Source organism: Alosa alosa, chromosome 9 (genome assembly GCF_017589495.1).
Source record: "Alosa alosa isolate M-15738 ecotype Scorff River chromosome 9, AALO_Geno_1.1, whole genome shotgun sequence".
Classification (NCBI taxonomy): Eukaryota; Metazoa; Chordata; class Actinopteri; order Clupeiformes; family Clupeidae; genus Alosa; species Alosa alosa.
This window is the reverse complement of record NC_063197.1, coordinates 5,673,508-5,694,211: the sequence shown is the minus strand read 5'-3', so window position 1 is coordinate 5,694,211 and position 20,704 is coordinate 5,673,508. Positions and strand designations below refer to the sequence as shown.

At 43.2% G+C, this 20,704-nt stretch overlaps 1 protein-coding gene across 7 annotated transcripts in view; it reads left to right on the top strand.

The window, feature by feature from the left end:
* The first annotated feature begins 7,795 nt into the window (after positions 1 to 7,795).
* atp11b (ATPase phospholipid transporting 11B (putative)) overlaps positions 7,796 to 20,704 on the top strand; it is a 37,795-nt gene continuing 24,886 nt past the window's right edge. For 5 of the 7 annotated variants that reach the window (XM_048251825.1, XM_048251828.1, XM_048251826.1 and 2 more), the window contains exons 1-13: positions 7,796 to 8,158; positions 13,472 to 13,588; positions 13,735 to 13,824; positions 14,455 to 14,535; positions 16,594 to 16,701; positions 17,127 to 17,255; positions 18,146 to 18,249; positions 18,479 to 18,526; positions 19,010 to 19,074; positions 19,188 to 19,269; positions 19,386 to 19,536; positions 19,955 to 20,152; positions 20,499 to 20,657. In XM_048251825.1, the coding sequence (XP_048107782.1) occupies positions 8,132 to 8,158; positions 13,472 to 13,588; positions 13,735 to 13,824; positions 14,455 to 14,535; positions 16,594 to 16,701; positions 17,127 to 17,255; positions 18,146 to 18,249; positions 18,479 to 18,526; positions 19,010 to 19,074; positions 19,188 to 19,269; positions 19,386 to 19,536; positions 19,955 to 20,152; positions 20,499 to 20,657 (1,359 nt within the window). In that variant the 5' untranslated portion in view covers positions 7,796 to 8,131. The remainder of the gene's footprint in view (positions 8,159 to 13,471; positions 13,589 to 13,734; positions 13,825 to 14,454; positions 14,536 to 16,593; positions 16,702 to 17,126; positions 17,256 to 18,145; positions 18,250 to 18,478; positions 18,527 to 19,009; positions 19,075 to 19,187; positions 19,270 to 19,385; positions 19,537 to 19,954; positions 20,153 to 20,498; positions 20,658 to 20,704) is intronic. The other 2 variants (XM_048251827.1, XM_048251830.1) reach the window with 1 other exon arrangement.

Below are 20,704 nucleotides of genomic sequence, written 5' to 3'. Positions count from 1 at the left end.
GCATTCTTCTCGACCGCTTAACCGGAGCAAAAACAACACAAATGGAGTGGATTAAGACATATGCAGGTACTAACAGCCCCAAGAAGGCAACTGACAGGCTACTCCAGCCTCCACCGAGACGGGAGCAGCGTCATGATGTCATGCCAATTACCAAGACATGTTCTGACAAAATAACATAACCAATACAAAGCTCTTTACTAAAAGCTCTTTACTAAAACATCACTATCTTAAGCAGGCTGAAACATTTGCTTCATTAATACACAGCAATTCATTCCAAACTTATTTGATTGTGAACATTGATTAGACGGAGTCTGTGAACATGATTTGGTAAAAATATCTTGTAAACAATTTATTTTCTATTTACTGTCTTGAACATGTTTGATTTGATTTCACTGTGCCTAGACCACAACAAGATTAAAGCCATGTGCCTAGAGCCACTTTGCTCTGAGGATGTGAAGACTGAATCACCACTGAGCTTCAAGCTGAAAGGCTGAATAACATTCATCAGTGGCATTCATACTGGTAACTCCTGCATCTTATGTCATGAAAGAAATCATTTTTGCTTTGTGTCACAGAGTGTCGTCTCCATGTCATTTAATTTCAGCTTTCAGCTCCTGTTTTAAACCAATGAATGACTAAGTAGTCTAAATGGCACTGAGAGAAACACCAACGAAGAGGGGGAGGATTTTTGCATTTCCAGCCCTTTCAACAATCTAAATGGTGCTGAAAACCAATATCTTATCTGACACCTGTGAAAGGCATGTCTTCAGCACAGATGATTTATTGCTTTAAGCCCAGTGAGGTTTATTTAAGAGGAGTAGGCCACAAAGGACTCAAGGCTGCTTGGTGTGGACAGGCTGTCAGAGCAAGCATGGAGTACAGGTCGAGTCCCTTTGATAAGATTGCTGGAAACACCTGGGCTGTTCGAGGTGTCAGATACCTACACGCTGATCACTTAAGAAAATTGTGGTTTGTTCTTCGGGCCAATCTGCAGACCAAGAGCAAGTTCAAATAGTTATGTAATTAAATGCTGAGACTGGTAGGAGCGTTCCTGTCAACCCGGACACCTATCTTTATCCAAACAAGCTTCTGCAGCATGGGAGTGCGCAAGAATGTTTAACGGCACTAGTCTGGATGGAGATATGGGTGTGTATGGCCTACGTACAGTAGACTGCAGTACTGTAGAGTTGTTATGCATTTTGCAGACTTAAGACCACGTTGGAGGCATGAATTCACTACTTTAATGAATATTCTTTTCAATAAATAATGATCCTTTTTTAGTCACAACTTCTTATCTATGCTGTCTCTAACTGTTTTATTTTTTCTGCATCCTTACTCTCTCTCTCTCTCTCTCTCTCTGGAACAGAAGGAGACATCCCTCTCGCTCTCTAAGTTTTGGCAGATGTCTATGGTCCATGAACACATATCATGATTCCATCAACTAGGCCTTGATTTGATCTCCTTGATATGATAAAGGACCACTATAAAACGGTGTGCTATATAAACAGTAGATCCTCCGTTTGAGCCGGGGCTGCTATCAAACTGTCCATATGAAAGAGCAGAAGACACCGAGACACTGCCTATGACAGACCCCACTCACCCTCATCTCATAACGTGAGAGCATGTGTCACAGACTTGCCTGCCAAACCCTGTAATCATTCTTCTGCCCTCTCCCTCCACCATTAGCGTGTTGTCTTAGCTGCACAGGATTTGGGGGAGCTGTCAACAGAGATTCCCCCCTCAAGCCGCGACAGGTTCTCCTGGAAATGAGGCACAGCGAAGATCCGCAGGAGAGTCCTGGCTGGAGGACACACGCACATACACACACACACACACACACACACACACACACACACACACACACACACACACAAAGAAAAACAATTCTTCAGTACTCCATTATAGAATGCCACTGCCCACCCACCTCCCATCCCCATATATCTGACTGATGGTCAACTGGTTTGCCAGGATTCTTCACACAAATCACTCACAAAAATGTCTTGACAAAGCCCTGCACAATCCAGACAGCGGTTACCCGAGGTCAAAGCATAAGTATGTCAGAAGAGCAGAGGTTTCCTGAAATCCCTTCTGTGCCTGTGCTCTTACCAGCCATTGTAGCACCTTGACTATATCTTGGTGAGGACAGGATTATAAAAGTGGGGAAAAGAGAATGAGGTTTTATAATTGCTTCACCTGTCTGTAGGGGTATTATTCATGAAAGGGTCACACAGTCTGCACATCCATGACTAATGCACATGGAAGTCTCTCTCAGTGCCCCAAGTACCAACTACACACACACACACACACACACACACAGGCGCAAAAAGACAAACACACACACACAGAGAAACATGGTTCGGTCAGCCATGAAGAAACACACGGGTGTACTGGGGGCCACCTCACTTCCCTCTCTGGGTCAGTGGCTGAGAGATTTGCAGGAGGAAGGATTAGTTCTTCTGGAAACCCAATCTGATACACTCTCAGGTAGAGTAGCTCTGCCAAGTGAAACCAAGCATGACCAACAGGAAACCTGGCTAAGGATCCTAAGTGGGCAATTACATGTATTCCTCATGACATAGGCTCAAGGATGTTTGGTAGTGACTTGGTGGAGTGCTAAACAGGCAGTTAAACTACTTTCCTGAGGAACTGTTGTGTTAAACCAGTCACAACCGTCTTATTAACATGTTTTAGTTTTGCATAGGCAGCAGCTATAGGCTATACCATGTTAGGCTATATAACAAAATACTACTGCTGCTTGATGCTTAATGCATAGGCTACATTGATATGATAACAATAAAAAATACACTCTCTCGTCGACCACTTACTGTAACCTTTGTTGCTAGTCAGGACGATAGGCCTGAGTAGGCCTTCTGAAATGATCAAGAAAGCCAGATCTATTTAGCCAGATTTATTAGCCAGAGCTACATAACATTAGATTAGGCCTAGAAGGCCAAATCAGTGTGTCTCTCAACGTGTTTACAGTAACATTTACTGTAAAAATGTAACATAGGCTGGTAATATTTCTGTTGCAAACATCTCATTGCTGTTTTTGTTTTATATGTGCCGTTAAAACAGTTAAAATTCTTTATACTTACTAGTTTCCCATCCCATCAACAGTCAGGATCCTCTGAAGCTACTTTGTCTTTATCTCCAGTAGGTGGCGATCATTGCACGATGAAACAGCTTGGCGAGGTGCTGGGAATTGGAACCACTATTTCTTTCACATAAGGTTTAATTCAGCAATATGCTGTATTTACATGAACACCACTATTAAATATGTCGTATTTTAACAACAAACACTCCAGACGTGTAAAAGAAAGCAGTGGCTCCAGGAAACAGTTTAGGTAGAAAATATCCCTCAGCCTAGAGTCTTGGCCAACACACACTACTGAGCTGCATGAGCGTAAGCAAAGATTAAAACAAATCTTTTGAAACACTCAAAACACTCTGTTTCATAGTGTAGACAAACATCAATGCATGCGCATATGTGTGTTGCTAAACAGAAATGTCACGACAGTTAGACTCTTATTCATATGCCTAGGTACATTCAGCAAGAAAACTACTCAGAGTAGGCTTAAGCCAACATAAGTATTGAGATCTAGTTAATAAATATCTTACTCCCCGGCAGCCTGATAGAAGAACAGTTAATGATGAATTACAATGAATGTTAATGCAACATTTCCTGTAATGATTGAAATGTATAACTCAAATCCCCTTCAGAGATATTCATTACCATCGCATGTGTTAAGCATATCCCTTTCCACACTAGACTCAACCAACATATGGTCCTAAACCTTGTGCCTGGTCCCTACATTTTATTATACAATAACAATAAAATATATACAGGTTTTAGCAGGATGAATATTTATCTCAATTATTTTCTTCTATTTCTTTCTCTAGGCTATTCTTTACCCTTTGGACTGTACTCAGAGGTAACACCAGTAACTCATTGGCTTATCTAATCTATGAGTGGTGGGATTCAAACAAGGATCTGCTGATGTAAAATAATTGAGCAAAACTCTTAGCACTGGAGACTAAAGCCAGAGACTTTCTAATGAGGAGACACAGCACTCAAAAAATCCTCCATAAAAATGCATGGGGTTAGTTTGTATATTCCAATATGGCCGCTGTCTACACATATCACACCCCTTCCTCGGCAAAACGTCAACATGTGAATACATTGAGCCAATCATGTGGTGTGATGTGAATACATTGAGCCAATCATATGGTGTGTTGTGAAGACATCGTGCCAATCATGTGTTGTGAACTCGCAGCTAGATAGATAGATAGATAGATAGATAGATAGATACTTTATTGATCCCCAGGGGAAATTCAAGGTCTCAGCAGCAGCATACATACAACACAAACACATTCTTTAACAGCAGAAAGAGTAATTAAAGTATATAATATAAAAACACAACTAAGCAGTAAGGACAGTAGAAGATAAAGAATATGCTAAATATACTAAAATACAAATGATAAAAATACAAATTATACCAACACTTAATCTAAATCAATTCTAAAAACAGTATCCACATAGTGGTGATTAATAAATCAGAGGCGCTTGCAATGACTGAGGCAGGGACTGAGCCTGTGATTCTCTGTGCATAGTAAGGTATGGTAAGGTGCTCTAAGGTGCTCTGTGTGAATGAGTGTCATGGTGGTAGTGCAATGGTGATAGTGGTCATGGTGCAAATGAGTAAGTCAACAGTGCAACAATGCAGAAATAAAGTAAAGTAAAGTCTATATATCTATATATTTAACTATTTAAGAAACAGTTCGGCTGTGGCATGGGGGGGGTTATGCATATGTGCTAATGTGCTAATATAGCACGCAAAACAGTGAGGCATAAAGACAGTGGTACAAGTGGCTAGTGGACAGACAGTACCAAACATGGAGGGGTGAAGAGGCAGACAGACTATGCAGAGAAGTCTATCTCTCCTCTTCCCTTAAGTGAGGCATCGAACAGTTCAATGGCCCTGGGGACAAATGACTTTCTCAGTCTGTCAGTTGTGCAAGGCAGTGAGCGAAGTCTCCAGCTGATCAGGCTCTTCTGCTTAACAATAGTGCTGTGGAGTGGGTGACACTCATTGTCCAAGATGTTGATCAGTTTGTTCAGGGTCCTTTTGTCAGATAGTGAAGTGATGCACTCCAGTTCAGCTCCAACTACAGAGCCAGCTTTCCTTACCAGCCTGTCAATTCCCGCCCCACATCCTTCTTCCTTCCTTCCTTGTGCTTCCTCCCCCCAGCATACTACTGCATAGAAGAGGACGCTGGCAACAACAGACTGGTAGAACATCCTGAGGAGCTTACTGCACACATTGAAGGACCGCAGCCTCCTCAGGAAGTACAGCCTGCTCTGCCCTTTCTTGTAGAGTGCGTCAGTGTTGGCTGACCAGTCCAGTTTATTGTCCAGGTGGAGACCCAGATACTTGTAGGTGCTAACCACCTCGACATTGACCCCATCAATGTGGACTGGTAGCAGAGTGGGCTTAGACCTGCGGAAATCCACCACCATCTCCTTGGTCTTTGAAGTGTTAAGTTGAAGATGATTGAGTTTGCACCATTGCACAAAGTCCTCCACCAGGCTCCTGTACTCCTCCTCCTGCCCGTTCCTGATACACCCCACAATTGCAGTATCATCAGAAAACTTCTGCATGTGGCATGACTCGGTGTTGTAGCAGAAGTCAGATGTGTACAGGGTGAACAGGACTGGAGAGAGCACAGTTCCCTGTGGCGCTCCAGTGCTGCAGATCACAGTGTCAGAGAGACAGTTCTTCAGTCTGACTTAACTGTGGTCGCCGGGTCAGGTAATCTGTAATCCAGGTTACCAGGTGAGCGTCCACACCCATCTGCAAGAGCTTGTCTCCCAATTTGAGGGGCTGGATGGTGTTAAAAGCACTTGAGAAATCAAAGAACATGATTCTCACAACACTTTTCCCCTTGTCCAGGTGGGAATGTGTCCTGTGTAGAAGATAAGTGATGGCATCGTCCACGCCCACAATAAAGCTCATAATTCAAGAGTTTACTCAGAGTTAAATCATTACTTTTTGTTATATGTATAGAGAATTTCCATCTGTGATGAACCTGATGAGCTGCAAGTCAGCAAATCATAGCAAATGTCTTTCACAGAAATACAAACTTCTAGCCTAGAAATCTAGACGCGCCCCTAGCGGCAGCGAATTACATTTGCTGCCAGAGCTAACAAACTTCAGCATCAAAAAGAAACACAAAACAATTCAAACTAGTTGCCATGCCTTTTAGCACAATGGATTACACATCACCCAAGCCTGCAATGTGTACCCTTAGGCAATAAATATCAAGCACAAAATGTCTATTAGCAAATGACTGTGGGTATAGCATTCATCTTATCTGTATGTTTCTTTACAGCCGATAACCCATGGAGAGACACTCAGCAAGTGTAAGCATCCAAGTACAACAGCTGTGGCTCACTGTTACTAATCTAAAGTCTTTCCTGCCGATAATGCAGAAGTGCCATTCTAATCCTGATGTAATACGGCCAGCATGCCTGAGAAACAAATATCTCGTTCCAATCCCACCATTCCACTCATCCACACTTAATCTGGAGAACCGCGTGCACACACACACTCACACACACAGACACACACACACACACACACAGGACTGCATTTTATTTGTCCTCCTCTTTCTATGGACAAATGTTTTGTTTTGGTAGTATACCAAATACAGTATGCTACACAGTTCTGAACTAAATGCAGATTTCAGTGGTGGAAAGGGCCCAGGGTCTGTGAAATAGCACCACTACAAATCTAGTTGGACAAATATTAAGATATTCATGGGATTACCTTGTTAAGCACGTGGTGTTTTATATATATATATATATATATATATATATATATATATATATATATATATATATACTGTATATAAGACAGCCTATATATAATATAAGCCTATTATCTAATATAATGGTAAGGATGATATGAAAACATCCATGGTGATACTTCACTAAATGTCTTTGGTCACATGATGTCACTAAACACCAACAAGAGCGAATTTATATTTTTAGCAGCAATTGTTTGTCATATCAACTTATAGGCTATTGGAATCCAATCAGATTTTTTACTTCAGCCAAAGTAACATTGAAGACAGCTCACAGAATTATGATCCATCAGAGAGGTAGCCCATCATCAAGGCTCTGTTAAAATTGATGTCTATTCTCCTGTTTGCACAGCTTTGCATACAACTTTAAGCAATCTTATCTTCTCAGCTGTTAAATCAAAGTTATGATATATGCCTCCATGAAAATAACAAGGAAATTAGAATATAGGCTAACTCAAAAGTAGCCTAGGTTCTGAGGTTTAGAACTGATTAGGCCTACTCATTTCTGTTACAGAAACAAAACACCTTAAACTGGTGACAGAATGCATGAGGACCTTCTAAGCAGTGTGGCATTGAATGGTTTCAGCTGCTTAATGTCCACAGAAGACAGGTCAGGAGTGCAAGCTAGACTTTTAGAGTAGGCCTCTACTCTTTCCATTGGAGTATTTGGAAATGATGTTGAATGAATAGCCTATAAGAAAGGATAGAGCGAAAATGTATTCCTGAAGGCCAAGCCTACTGTAAAAACTTTTTCTAACAGTGTTTGTAGGTGACAGGAGCTGCGTGAAGCGCTGCGCACAAACACAACTTACAATGTCACTCTTTCAAATGTGTAAAAAAAAAAATCAGGCAAATTCCATAACTTGTGACATACGACTTCGAGCCTGCCTTTCCACAATCAAACAAATGTTCGTCGTCACTTCCTGGATGTTGAAGGGTGGCAGTAGATGAAGCCGCTCGGTAGAGACCAAAACCAACAGAGAATGTTGACGGGGCCAGTGGCCGTGGAGCTACTGTTGGTTTAATAATTAAAACATCAGGCAGAATATACACAAACTGATGGGACAATTGTTGTGTGATGGAGAGAGATTTCTGTTTGTATGACGCATACATGCGAAACGGATGCGTTGTGTAATACATCGAAATATTTGTCGATGGGGAGGAATATTAATGGTTCGAGAGATTTTGTCGGAGAAGCTAGCTAACTTTGCTAGCACGCTTAGCTAGCTAGCCGCTAGCTACCTGCGTTTGAGGAAATTCTGCGAGGATGCTACGTTGGATACGGCAACAGCTGGTAAGATGGTCTTGGCATGACGATAGTGCGCTATTCACGTTGGCAGAGACCGTATGCTGGTTGTTTTCCTGAGGAGTGTAATGACACTTGTAATGTATGTCACTATGTTAAATGCATCGATTCGTGACAAGTCAGCTCAGTTAACGATAACGTTTACGTGTTACCTTGAGTGGTCAGATATGAACTAGAAGTAACGTAGCTTCGAGCCTGCACAGAGATGATGCAAATAAATATTGTTTATTTTTTTACTTCGCTCGGGAGAATAAAATGTATAATAACGTTTGTGCTTAGCTCGTCGTATGGCTTTGGTAGCAGCTAAAGCTTGAAAGGCAGAGTAAGTTAATTGACATGCGCTAACACTGATCCTATGTGAGTGTAACTTAACGTTTGGTAACGTTAGCCATCGGTAAGTTGAACATTAACGTCAACGTTAGCAGCTAAGTTAATGTGTCTTCTCTTAACTCCAAAATGTTCCTCTTGTGAAGTTGAACAACTATTTAGGCAAATAGTAGAACTTAGCCTATATGCTTTTTTGAAAGTTGGTAAGTTACTTTAAAGAAGTTGAAGCTCAGTCAGGCCCATAATGTTAGGGGGAATTTTCCCACTAACGTTAGTTTTAAGCAGATTTCAGAGTTCAATGGCTTGCCCTCGTCGAGCAAACTGAGGTGTAACCTAGCACTGTTAACTTAACTCTCTAGCTAATAATACATGGGCAGTGATACGCAGTTAACTTAGACGAACATTTGCTGTCATTAACGTTGAAAGGTAAGATGCTAACGTTAACATAGCCGTTGAGATCATAGACTAGAATGCTAGTTCTATATAACTATACAGTGAGATGGCCAGTTTGTAACGCCAACAATAACGTTAACGATAACCTATGCCTCTGATCAGGTGTCAGTTTGTTCTAAAAACATGCTCTGTATTTCATATCCGAAGCTTGTTTTACATTATTCTTAAATATTTGGATTTAGAAAACTAGTTTGTCGGTCTGGATGTTTCATTCATTCACAGCCTCATGTGCTCATTACTGGAGTCACTAGCTGGAAGGCCATGTTTGCTGCTGTTACATTCTCTGCATACATGCATCTAACATCATTGTTTTGAGGTATTGGAACGGGAAATCCAATAAATATCTTGCATGTCAGGGTAATATCATCACGAGTAGTATTTTGTGAACCTATGTGTATCAGCATGCCAACATTCTAAAGATAGTCAGTTAAATATTGTAGAGATCAGCAGTGTGTTATGTTTTTACAGAAGCAACTCACTATAACAATTGAATGTCAAACAACAGCGTGATTGATTATTCCTTACAATGTCAAAGTCTAGTGCAGCCTTCCTCTATTCCTTAAAGATTGTATGCAATTATGAGAAGCCCTACAGGAGGAAGCATCCCATTACGAAGCCTAGCCAAGCCAAGCACACAGGCAGTCTGGCAAAAAAGTGATCTGAAACAATCTCCCCTTTGGATGTTTGGGTTGCACCAAGAGGTCCCACACATGGTCGTTTTCCACATGAACTTTGGAGGGACATGGAATACGTGCTGCATTCTGTTGTATTGCCGTCAGTATGCTGTGATATATCCTGTCAATCGGGCTGATAATAAGTGCACTGTTTTTCAGCGTGCAAGAGAGAGAGAGAGAGAGAGAACTACTCAGTTGTGCTCTCTCTGTTCTTCTGTGGTTGTCCCTGTAACATCCTTTATTCATCATATAGCAATTTAGCTCAAGTGTACTCTGATAAAGCTGGGAATAATCTCTCTCTACGTATAGAATTTGTTATTGCACGCTACCCCAGTGTTCTTCACCAGCAGTACATGGAGTGCAGCCAGCTTTCTTAGCCCACATCTTCCTCGCATATAGAATCAGCCTGACCCGAAAAGACCCCTCTCATTTGATGTTATGAAGGGTCATCGCCGGTCAGCAGCAGCCTTGTTGAAATGGTTTCATTCATAAACAAGAGGCCTTGCTTGATGTCAGAGTAATCTTGAACCGTAGAGTTGCAGTGATAACTGCCCATGAGATGAGTGATTGACAGGTGCTTCTCACCTACACTGACCCAGGTCCTCCATCCACAGGCTAGAATGCTGAACTTGTTTAAACCAAGCGCATGGCCTTTAGAGATTTGATGGTGGTTATTCCATCAGTTGGCTGCTGGTACCTGCCTGGTTTATCATCCCCACTTCATTAGCTCCCCACAGATGATGAGCCACTGGCGGCGAAGGCTTTCAGACAGACACTGCGTCTGGGAAATGATCTTATTATTAAAAGGTTTAATAAGGGATGCTCTGCCCAAGTAGGAGACCGATACCATCCATCATAATGATCGCTGTCTCCAGAGAGCCAAGCATTATACACATTCAGGGTTCCTACCAACACACAAACATACCATCACACAACACATACGCATACTTTAAAACTTGTTCCACACTCCTTGAAGCACTCTGATATACACACTGTATGCAGTCAGTACCAAGTACACCAAAACAAACCCGCAGTCAGGGATTTATTGAGCCGAAGGGAAAATGGATGCCATATTCATGGCTCAGATATTGAATTGTGAGTGTGGTCAAAGGAAAGACAGAAACTGATTAAGGCTCATGCACCATGTTGTTAACCCCTCCTAACAGAGTGCAGTTACTGTATGGTTGACATGAGGCACTTAGTGATGATCCTTTACCAGTATTGAAAATGGGATCTTTTATGTGGCCCAATTTATCTTTCCAGAGTGAGGCCAAAGGCTCTAAAACAATAAACTTCTGAAAGATAGGCAAACACAGTATTACAAACACATACATGGGGGAAATTCAACTTTTTGATGAATTTGGTTTCTGTGAAATACCACTCATCATCATTGTTGTTGTTGTTGTGTGTGTGTGTGTGTGTGTGTTTTGAAAGTGGTCTATGAGTGGCTGTCCACTAAGCACATGGTGATTTGCTTCAGACGTCCAGCCCTGAGGAATGGAAAGTGACTCTGTCTGCACCAGTGGACCTCTCATTAATTGGCTGTTTTTAATTAGCCCTTCCTGTCTCTCTTTGTTGGCCTGATTTATTACATCCCATTTTAATTCATTATCTAGTTGATGCTCCCGGACCAGTTCATCCCCTCAAGCTGCTCTCCGGGCCTTAATGGAGCAGAAATGGATGTGCATTTCAGGCTTTGCAGGGTGTGTGCGTGTGTGTACCTGTGTGTTTGTCTGTGAGGGAGAACCAGATCAGCCAGCCGTGTAGGCTAGCGAGTGAGTGGCTTTTTTAATGTAAAACAAAGAGACAGTGGCGAGACCTGGTTTACATGCATCATGAATTAAAGAAAGGCTACCAGAGCAACTTTTCAATAGGAGCTGAGCTGCCTGCAAAAGTTTGAAAAGGAAAACCAAAAAACCCAAAAGTGATGTGGTTAAAAAGCAAAGTCACAGTCACAGCACACAAAAGGTGGTGACCATAATTTTACTCACGGCCGGGCCATGCATTTCCTCTTGCGCTACATTCATTTCGCAAGGTCTGCCAGTAAGAGTGTAATCATGTCCTGAGAAAAAAAGAGCAGTTATATCCTGACTGTTTCTTGTGAGACACAGGACACACTTCTCACATTTCTTCGGTTCTCTCTCATTTGCACTGTGGTGCCAAAAGGGCATTTTGCTCATTTTGGAGTGAGTATGAAAGGAAAGGTATGTGGCTGAGCAGCTCTGTGTGCGTTTTTGTTTGTTTGAAGCATACACCACGGCTTGTATGCAGCAGCACCGTCGTGTGTACAGTGCAAACAGAAATGTCTAGCGAGGCCTGACTGTAATTGAATGCATGTGTTGCCATTGGGTCTAGATGACGTGGCCGACTTTCCACTCTCCACTTTTTTTTCTCCATAGCCGTGGAGGAGGCCGCTCTGTCACCGCTGAGTCCCACAACAGCCAATACACTCAGCTCCTGCTCCTCTTCCTTTTCTTTAGCATAATGTGGTTAACCTAAGGGCTGTTGTACAGTCATCTATACATTACAGAGGCTGAAACGGCTACAAGATGTAATTTAAGATAAGTGGAGAGAAGTGGTATTGGGACTTCATCTGATTAGGCTCAGGCACATGACGCTGGTCAGACTGGCTTACAGTTCAGGTTGCATTTATTTTATTCTCATCTACCATGTCACAAAATGTCAGCTGGACATACTGTAAGTGTGTTAGATTCAGAAGGGCTTGGTTTACATTTAGAATGATATATTATACCAAGTACATAATGAAAGATACTTTATCTAGTTTAGCTTTTTAATGAGGAAAACAATTGTAACCTTTGAAAATGTTTTTATTTGATAATATAAAAAAAAAACGACAGCATCAGTTGCCACTCTGGTGGTGTAGTTCTCAGTTTATTTCAGCACTTCCTGTTTCCCATTAAGTGATCATATCTCAATGAAGCTATCTCATCTTCAGGGCATTATGCAAGTACATGGAAGTGCCTGGCTTTATCCAAATGTTGTAATGGTAAAATAGACATGTACACTGCAGTGCATAGCTCCTTTGTTCTGGGGTTTGTCCCCCGTCTGCAGTCTTTGCGGCTTCATGGGGATGGCAGTGAGCTCTGTCCTGTTGGATTTGTCAGGCAGGTGTCAGGCCGGATTCCTGCGCTGGGTTTCTACCTCAGTGCTTTGTGAAGTTGGCACCCCCAGATCACAACATTTGCTCCTGTGTAGAACAGCGGTGTGCGCTTCCCCAGCTGGCGCTGCTGACGGTCATTTGCGCTGATGTCTCTCGGCGCCTCTGTAGCGTGTGATTTGGTCAGGATCGGTCTCCGTCCTCACACATCCTCCTCCCATTAAACACTGATAGTAAGCCGAGAGCTCCTTTGAGAGCTCTCATTGAGTTGTCTCGTGCCAGGCGCCGTGTGTCGCATTGGTAATTTCACAGACGCTTGAAATTTGCATGGCCACTGCAGATAGAAATAGCCCTCTCCCCCTAATAAGACAACAACACACGATCCAGCGAGCATACAGTAGCCTTGCCATATTGTTTAGAAAACCACAAATCCTTCTGTTTGTGGACAAATAAATGGTTAGCGCCACCGGTCCTTTCCTGGGTTGGATTGACTTCCACTCTGATCTCACTTTCTTCTTTTCCTTTCTCTCTGGTTCTGTCTCCTTCTATTCTGTTGCTGTATGCAGTATCATTCAAATGTCTTTAGTATTTACCCTGTGCTCTCTCTCTCTCTCTCTCTCTCTCTCTCTCTCTCTCTCTCTCTCTCTCTCTCTCTCTCTCTCTCTTTCTTTCTTTCTTTTCTTTCTCTCTCTCTCTCTCTCTCTCTCTCTCCCCCCCCCCCTTCTGCAGGGCTTTGACCCTCCCCATCAGAGCGACACCAGGACGGTGTACATCGCCAACCGCTTTCCCCAACATGGCCATTATATCCCTCAGCGCTTCGCTGACAACCGCATCATATCCTCCAAGGTAAGGTTGGGGAGCTGCAGCATCTCACTGAGCCACGGCCTCCCTCCCATCAGCACTCGCACAGTAGTTGACCATAGCCTGGACTGGTGTGTCTAATGTTGGGCGGGACTAATGCCGGTCTTTCTCTCACCCTGGGGTCCCTACAGTACACCATCTGGAACTTTGTGCCCAAGAACCTGTTTGAGCAGTTCAGAAGGATAGCCAACTTTTACTTTCTCATCATCTTCCTCGTGCAGGTGAGAGGCCTGTTTGTCTTCTACCTCCATCCTCCTATCTCTGCGCGCTCATCTTCTTCCGTCTTCCACATACTATATCCCTTGTTCTCGCTTGTGTCCTCCCACATTTTCTCTGTTTCCCTTTCTCACCCTCTCCCTCTCTCTCTCTGGCTGTCTCTCTCTGGGCTAACTGTTGCTTGATGCAGCGCGTGACTTCATGTTTGTGTGTGTGTGTGTGTGTGTGTGTGTGTGGCGAGGCGATGGCAGCCAGGGTTGCCGTTGTTTTTCTTGAGCACGCCGAGCCCTCGGGGAGTCCAATGGAGCTGCTCTGCTTGAGTGATGCGTCAGGGAGCCCACTGAGCACGCTCATCTCTGTGCTCACAAAGCATTAAGCTCTTTCTAACCCCCATCTTCCTCCTCTTCCTCCTCTCCTCCTCCTCCACCTCTCCAGTGTCACCATGGCCGCATACTGCAGTCTCCTCTGAGCTTTGTGTTCCACTATGCAAATGTGTGTGTGTGTGTGTGTGTGTGGGGGGGCATCACTCTGTGTGAGTGGTTGGTGCAGTTATGCAATATGGATTCATTAATAATTTGGTTACACCCGTTTCTAAATCTTGGCAAGCTAAGTACATTTTCTTTCTTGTTTCTCAGCTAATGATTGATACACCCACTTCTCCAGTAACAAGTGGACTTCCTCTATTCTTTGTCATCACAGTAACAGCCATCAAGCAGGTGAGGTGCTCTCAGTGAGCTGCTCCGATTTCCAGCTATGGCGGGAACTCCGTGAATGCTCAGTGATTCCCAAAAGAAAGTGTAATAGTGAAGTAACTTATTTATTGAAGTTACTTCAGCACAGCTCAGTCTCCAGCACATTATTTGCAAGGCTGCCTCTCGGCAAAGTCGACATTAAACCAGGATTAGAGATCTGGTTGTTCTGAATGTTAAAAAGGCACAGACACTGCTATGGTGTGGGGATTGTATTCAAATGTGCAGTATTCAAACGTGTGTGTGACCCAGTGAAAACAAATCCACTGGGCTAAGTTGGATCATTTCAATAAAGTAAGTGACTAGTCAGTCAGAAGAGATTTGATTTAAGAAATTATTGCCAGTGTTTCCTCTATGTTGATTTTAGCATGGTGGCCCGCCACGGTAAAATGAATGCCGCCATGGTATCAGAAGCAGGGCAGACTCCCAATGTAGTTGCGATTGCCTTTTAAATAATCCAGTGAGTATTTCCCCCGCTGGCTGCTGCTCACATTGCAATCTGACAATAAGTAAAACTAGTCAGAGGTTATTATGGCCAGTCCAGTTTCACTTCACATATTACATATTGTATTGATGTTGCCTATTTAAAACATTAACTGTCTTCCCAGTGTTTCCTCTTCATTTTGTAGTGGTACCACTGCTTTAGAATAGGGCAAACACACATTATTTTCCGGACACATAGTTAAATGCGCTCCCCTGGCTGTAGAAAGTTGCAGTTTAACAATAAACAGCAATGCTAATCTGAGGTACCTGTCTAGTTTTATTCCATAAATATATTGTTTTTATAGACATTAGTGGCATGCACTATCAAGAGCTTCCATGTGCTGTTTGTCAACATCACAAAAACAACTTGGTGGAAAGGTGTAGCACAGGCTAAGGAAAACCCATTCTTTTCTGGAGCTGATCGTATTCAAAGGATTTCCAATATCGTAGCCTATTAGCTCGCAACAACAGCGAAAATGAAACATGAAGAGTGGATCTCTCCCCGCGGAGACTCCGCTGTTATTAGATGCGCACTCAATCGCGGTTTGATGCAGGGAAAAAAACGTCTTGTAGTAACGAAGGTAAGCAATTTTGCAAATGTGGGGATGGCACAAAACTTGGCTTAAACATTCATAAACATTTTGTATGCACTTGCGGTGATGGCCTGGTAATGTGAATAGTGGACTATAACCAAAGAAACCAAATTTGATTTGCACCAAATAAAAGCTTTGTTGTGGGTTGTGTTTCTACAACATGCACAAAACGTTCTGACTTGTGGTTTAATGCATGGGTTAACGTGACATGAGTCAGACAGAAGATGTCTTTAGTTCCTGAATCCTGTTCCTCTCAAGTCACGTTAAATGGTGTGATTAGCAACTAGAATTAAAACAAATCCCTGTGTTATTATTGTTATGGTATAGGTTCAAATTAAGCTGTAGGCTATAGATCCTATGAGTCCTATGAGCAAATTAAGCTGTAGGTTATAGATCCTATGAGTCCTAAAAGCAAATTAAGCTGTAGGCTATAGATCCTATGAGTCCTATGAGCAAATTAAGCTATAGGCTATAGATCCTATGAGTCCTATGAGCAAATTAAGCTATAGGCTATAGATCCTATGAGTCTAAGCCATAGAAAAAAAAGACTAATTAGTCAAAGAGTTGTGTGTAAATAGAGGTTAAGAAAGATATTATATTCTAATGAAATGCCAGTTTTTTCATATTGTAGTCTTATGTAACCTGATATTTAGTGTGACTGGTGGGCGGGGGTTAGGGGTGCAGGTGGCCTGGCTGCCCCCACTGCTAAAAATAAATCTAGAGGAAACACTGATTGCATAGCCAGTTAGTCAAGATTCTAGCTGTGTACAATGGCATTTGTGCCATGGACCTTGGAATGTAAGAGCACAATGGTGTGGACCCATAGGCACAGCAGAGACCATGAGGACCGAGAGGGTGGTTCAGTAGGATGCTGGTTCTGCCACTCCCTGCTGAACACTCCTGCGCTCTGAGACACTCACTGCACACTAACTCTTGGCTGCACCTGCAGGGGTATGAGGACTGGCTGCGGCATAAAGCGGACAACGAGGTCAACGGGGCTCCGGTGTTTGTGGTCCGCAGCGGCAGCCTCGTGCAGACGCGCTCCAAAAACATCCGAGTAAGACACTCCCACCATCTGTACGAGTATCGGTTGTGTGTGTTATTGGGAGGACGCATCAGAGCAAGGCACACACAGCTGTGATGTTGCTCTGCCTGTGGTCCTGGTGGCTGTGAAGTGACAAGTCAAGCAGAACTAAATCGAGACACTGCTTGGTCTGTCACCTCGATTCTTTGAGAATCCATCAACTGTCATCATTTTCCAGGGCTGTTTTGAACCTTTTTTGTTTTTTTTTTGAAAGTTTAGACCAAACATTTCAGTCCTTTTTACAATATTTTATAATACATGTTATAATATTTGATAGTTTATAATATTTGAAAATAATTTTAGCCCCTTTAAGTCCCCAAATATGGGAGGGTTTGATAATTATCAACTGAACTTTGCAAAGTGTAGAGTAGAGATGATGCCTTATTTCTGTCCTGCAGGTTGGGGACATAGTGAGAGTAGCCAAAGATGAGACGTTCCCGGCAGACCTGGTGTTGTTGTCGTCGGACCGAGCGGAGGGCACCTGCCACATCACCACGGCCAGCTTGGATGGGGAGACCAATCTGAAGGTGGGGCTCCCTCTTAATCTCCTTCAGTCCCTCCGCTGGGCTGAGCAGCTCTGAGGCTCCGCTGGGGATGTGAGCGGAGCCGTAATGGGCCGTCTCCAAGCTGCTGGATCTGTTACGTCTCACTACACGCGGCGTCAAGGGATTGCTTCTCGCCCAGGGCTGGATATATCTAATTATCTGTTTCTAATCAAGTCATGAGAGACGTTTAATTATATATTTATGGTGTTGTTTTGAGGCTTGGAGTCAGACAGGGTGGTTTTGGTTTTGAGTTGGTTTTTGGAGCAGTTTCAAGATCTTTAATGGATGAGCAGATTCTCTTAAGCGCATTTCCACATATAGAGCACTTGTTGTTTATTGAGTAGATAGGGGGTCTGAATGAACTTAAAATAGCCCACTATATACATGGATGGTTTATGTCTTCGTAGCTTTTGCCCCACCTAACAGATCTTTAGAGTGTCCTCTGTTTAGCTAGTCAATATATCGCTAAATAAGCCGTGTAAGATTGTCTAAAGGCAGTTGTTTCCAAGGCTTGCATTTATTTACAAGATGTGTATTTGTTTGCTTCTTTGTTTAAACCTTGTTTCATATCTTCAGTGAAGCATTTCATTGGTCCAAATCCAGGATAGTAATAGGTATCAGACTCCTAGTGCATTGACTTTGTTTTGAAATTGAGTTTAAAGACCCTATCACTCATCCTCTCACTGACAACATTGTTTTAGGTGGTCTGCATTTAATAAAGTTTTTTTTTTTTTTAAACTGACAATGCCTGTTGCAATCGTGCTCTCTTGAATTATGAATTACTTTATAGAGACAACACAGGGCTACATTGGGCTAACTTGGTGTCACCCTTAATATGTGGGTTTGTGTGTGCGTGTGTGTGTTTTCCCCAGACCCACTTTGCGGTGCCAGAGACAGCCGTATCCCAGTCGGTGTCCAGACTGGAGGCCCTGCAAGCGGTGGTGGAGTGCCAGCAGCCCGAGGCTGACCTGTACAGGTACGGCAAGCCACAGGCTCCACACAGGGACATCCGTTATCCTGACAACTCCTTTCAGTGGCGCACGCTGCCGAGGGAGCTCTCCTTCACACAGACTCACATTTCTGTGTGTCAGAATGTCGTATTTTTAGCCGAGGGGAGTGACTGTCGCCTGCTGTGGCAGTTTCTCTATTACTCACTCAACTCCAGCTCAGCACAATGTGCCTCTCTTCCTCTCTTCCTCCTCCAGGTTTGTGGGCAGAATAACGGTAACACAGCAAGGAGAGGAGATTGTAAGGTAAGACCGCTGACTTCAGCAATGTGGCTCTTGTCGTTGTTTCTCAGTTCATGTGAAAGTAATCAATTACAATCAAAAGGTCAAAGTAATGCCGCACAGATATTTTTTTCCCAATAATTTAAGTTCCTTTTGGAACAAGGCCTTGTGCCAGCCCAATGGACATTACTAGAAAAAGACTGGTACGGAGACTGGACAAAGAGAGAGAGACTGGGGCACTAATCTTTCCCTATCGTGTTCGCCAGCATTTCATTTCCCATCCAGTGAAATATTCCACTCCATGACTCAAACATAATGGCTCTCATTAATGATTCACCAGTGACTCTTGTGGCTGGAATTCCAAACCCAGATTCGGTGTGAAACGAAGGTCTCTCGGGGCTGGCGGCCATTCCGTCCAGTGCAGCTATTAAATGGGGCCAAAATTCACCTGATGTTCCGATCATTTCAACTACTGTCTGAATTCCAATTGTATGTTTGCTGTTTCAGACCATTAGGACCAGAAAACTTACTGCTAAGAGGAGCTCGGCTGAAAAATACCAAAGAAATATTTGGTACGGTCATTACACTGTGGTCAACATCTGACAACTACCACAACTAACTCCAGTTTGGCTGGCGAATCATGAATGGTCATTGACATAAGTCTTGTCTTTCTTGTGTCTGCTAGGTGTTGCCGTGTACACGGGCATGGAGTCCAAGATGGCGCTTAATTACAAGTGCAAATCACAGAAGCGGTCAGCAGTGGAAAAGTATGAATCGCACTCCTCGACCATTGGCCCTAAAGTGATATTAATGTCTAAGTCGATTCTAATCAGCATGTTTTTTGTCCCCTTTCCTTCCATGTCTCTGTTGCGTGTGGTCACAGATCCATGAACACATTTCTCATCATCTATTTGGGAATCCTACTGTTCGAGGCCATCCTCAGCACCATCCTCAAGTATGCCTGGCAAGCTGAGGACAAGTGGAACGAGCCCTTCTACAACCAGAAGACTGACCTGGAGAGAAACAGCAGCCAGGTCTCTTCATTTAGTTCAAGTCTGTTTTGATTCCCTCAGTGTTAAACGGTCACGTCATCAACCACTTCCTCTTCTGTTTTGAATAAAGCCATTTCTCTTCTTCCTGGTCGGGGATGTTGGGGAGGAGCCATTTTTTTTCCCTGTGGAGAATCTCCAAGCCCCTCTGGCTGTGTATTGCACATCCTCAAGAGAGTGTTGCGCATATGACTCTAAATATTGTGACAGGCCATAAGAGAAAATGCCTCCCTCACTCAGAGTATTGCTTGGTAGCCTGACATCTCCCATCACTCAGAAAGAAAACTGCTGCCCTCACACTTCCACTCCTGTTTGCAATGGTTGCACGGGTGATGGTCTTGTTTGTTTGTTTGTTTGTTTGTTTGCTTGTTTATAAATAAATTTTATTGTTTTAACCTTTCAGATTCTGAAGTTCATTTCGGATTTCCTGGCGTTCCTTGTGTTGTACAATTTCATCATCCCAATATCACTGTATGTCACTGTGGAGATGCAGAAGTTCCTGGGCTCATTTTTCATTGGCTGGGATTTGGATTTGTACCATGAGGAGAGTGACGAGAAGGCGCAAGTCAATACCTCAGATCTCAACGAGGAGCTTGGACAGGTGTGTGTGTGTGTGTGTGTGTGTGTGTGTGTGTGTGTGTGTGTGTGTGTGTTTGTTTAGAGCATGCAAGTCTGAATATTATGCATCACACAAAAAAAGGCACAATGACAAAGTGGTCAAGACAATGTGGCTTTGCTAGTCAAGCAAATGGCTTCTAATATGATCACCTTCTAATAGCAATCTAGGCAGCATTCCCTGAAATCAATTGGCTGTGTAAAGCTCTCACCCCCCCTTGCTTAAAGTCCCTTTCTTGGTCAGGCTGCTATTGATTGCTGTGTTTTTGTAAGCATCAGATGTCCTTGTGAGTGCGTAACTCTAAAGGTGGGATCCCCACATTGTGCCCCAGGTGGAATACGTGTTCACGGACAAAACTGGAACGCTTACTGAAAACGAGATGCAGTTCCGAGAATGTTCCATTAATGGGATCAAATACCAGGAGATCAACGGCAAGCTCATCCCAGAGGGAGTGACTGACGACTCACCAGACGGCTCCATCCCTCATCTGGTAAACACACACACACGGACACAGACATTGTTACCCATACCAGTGGA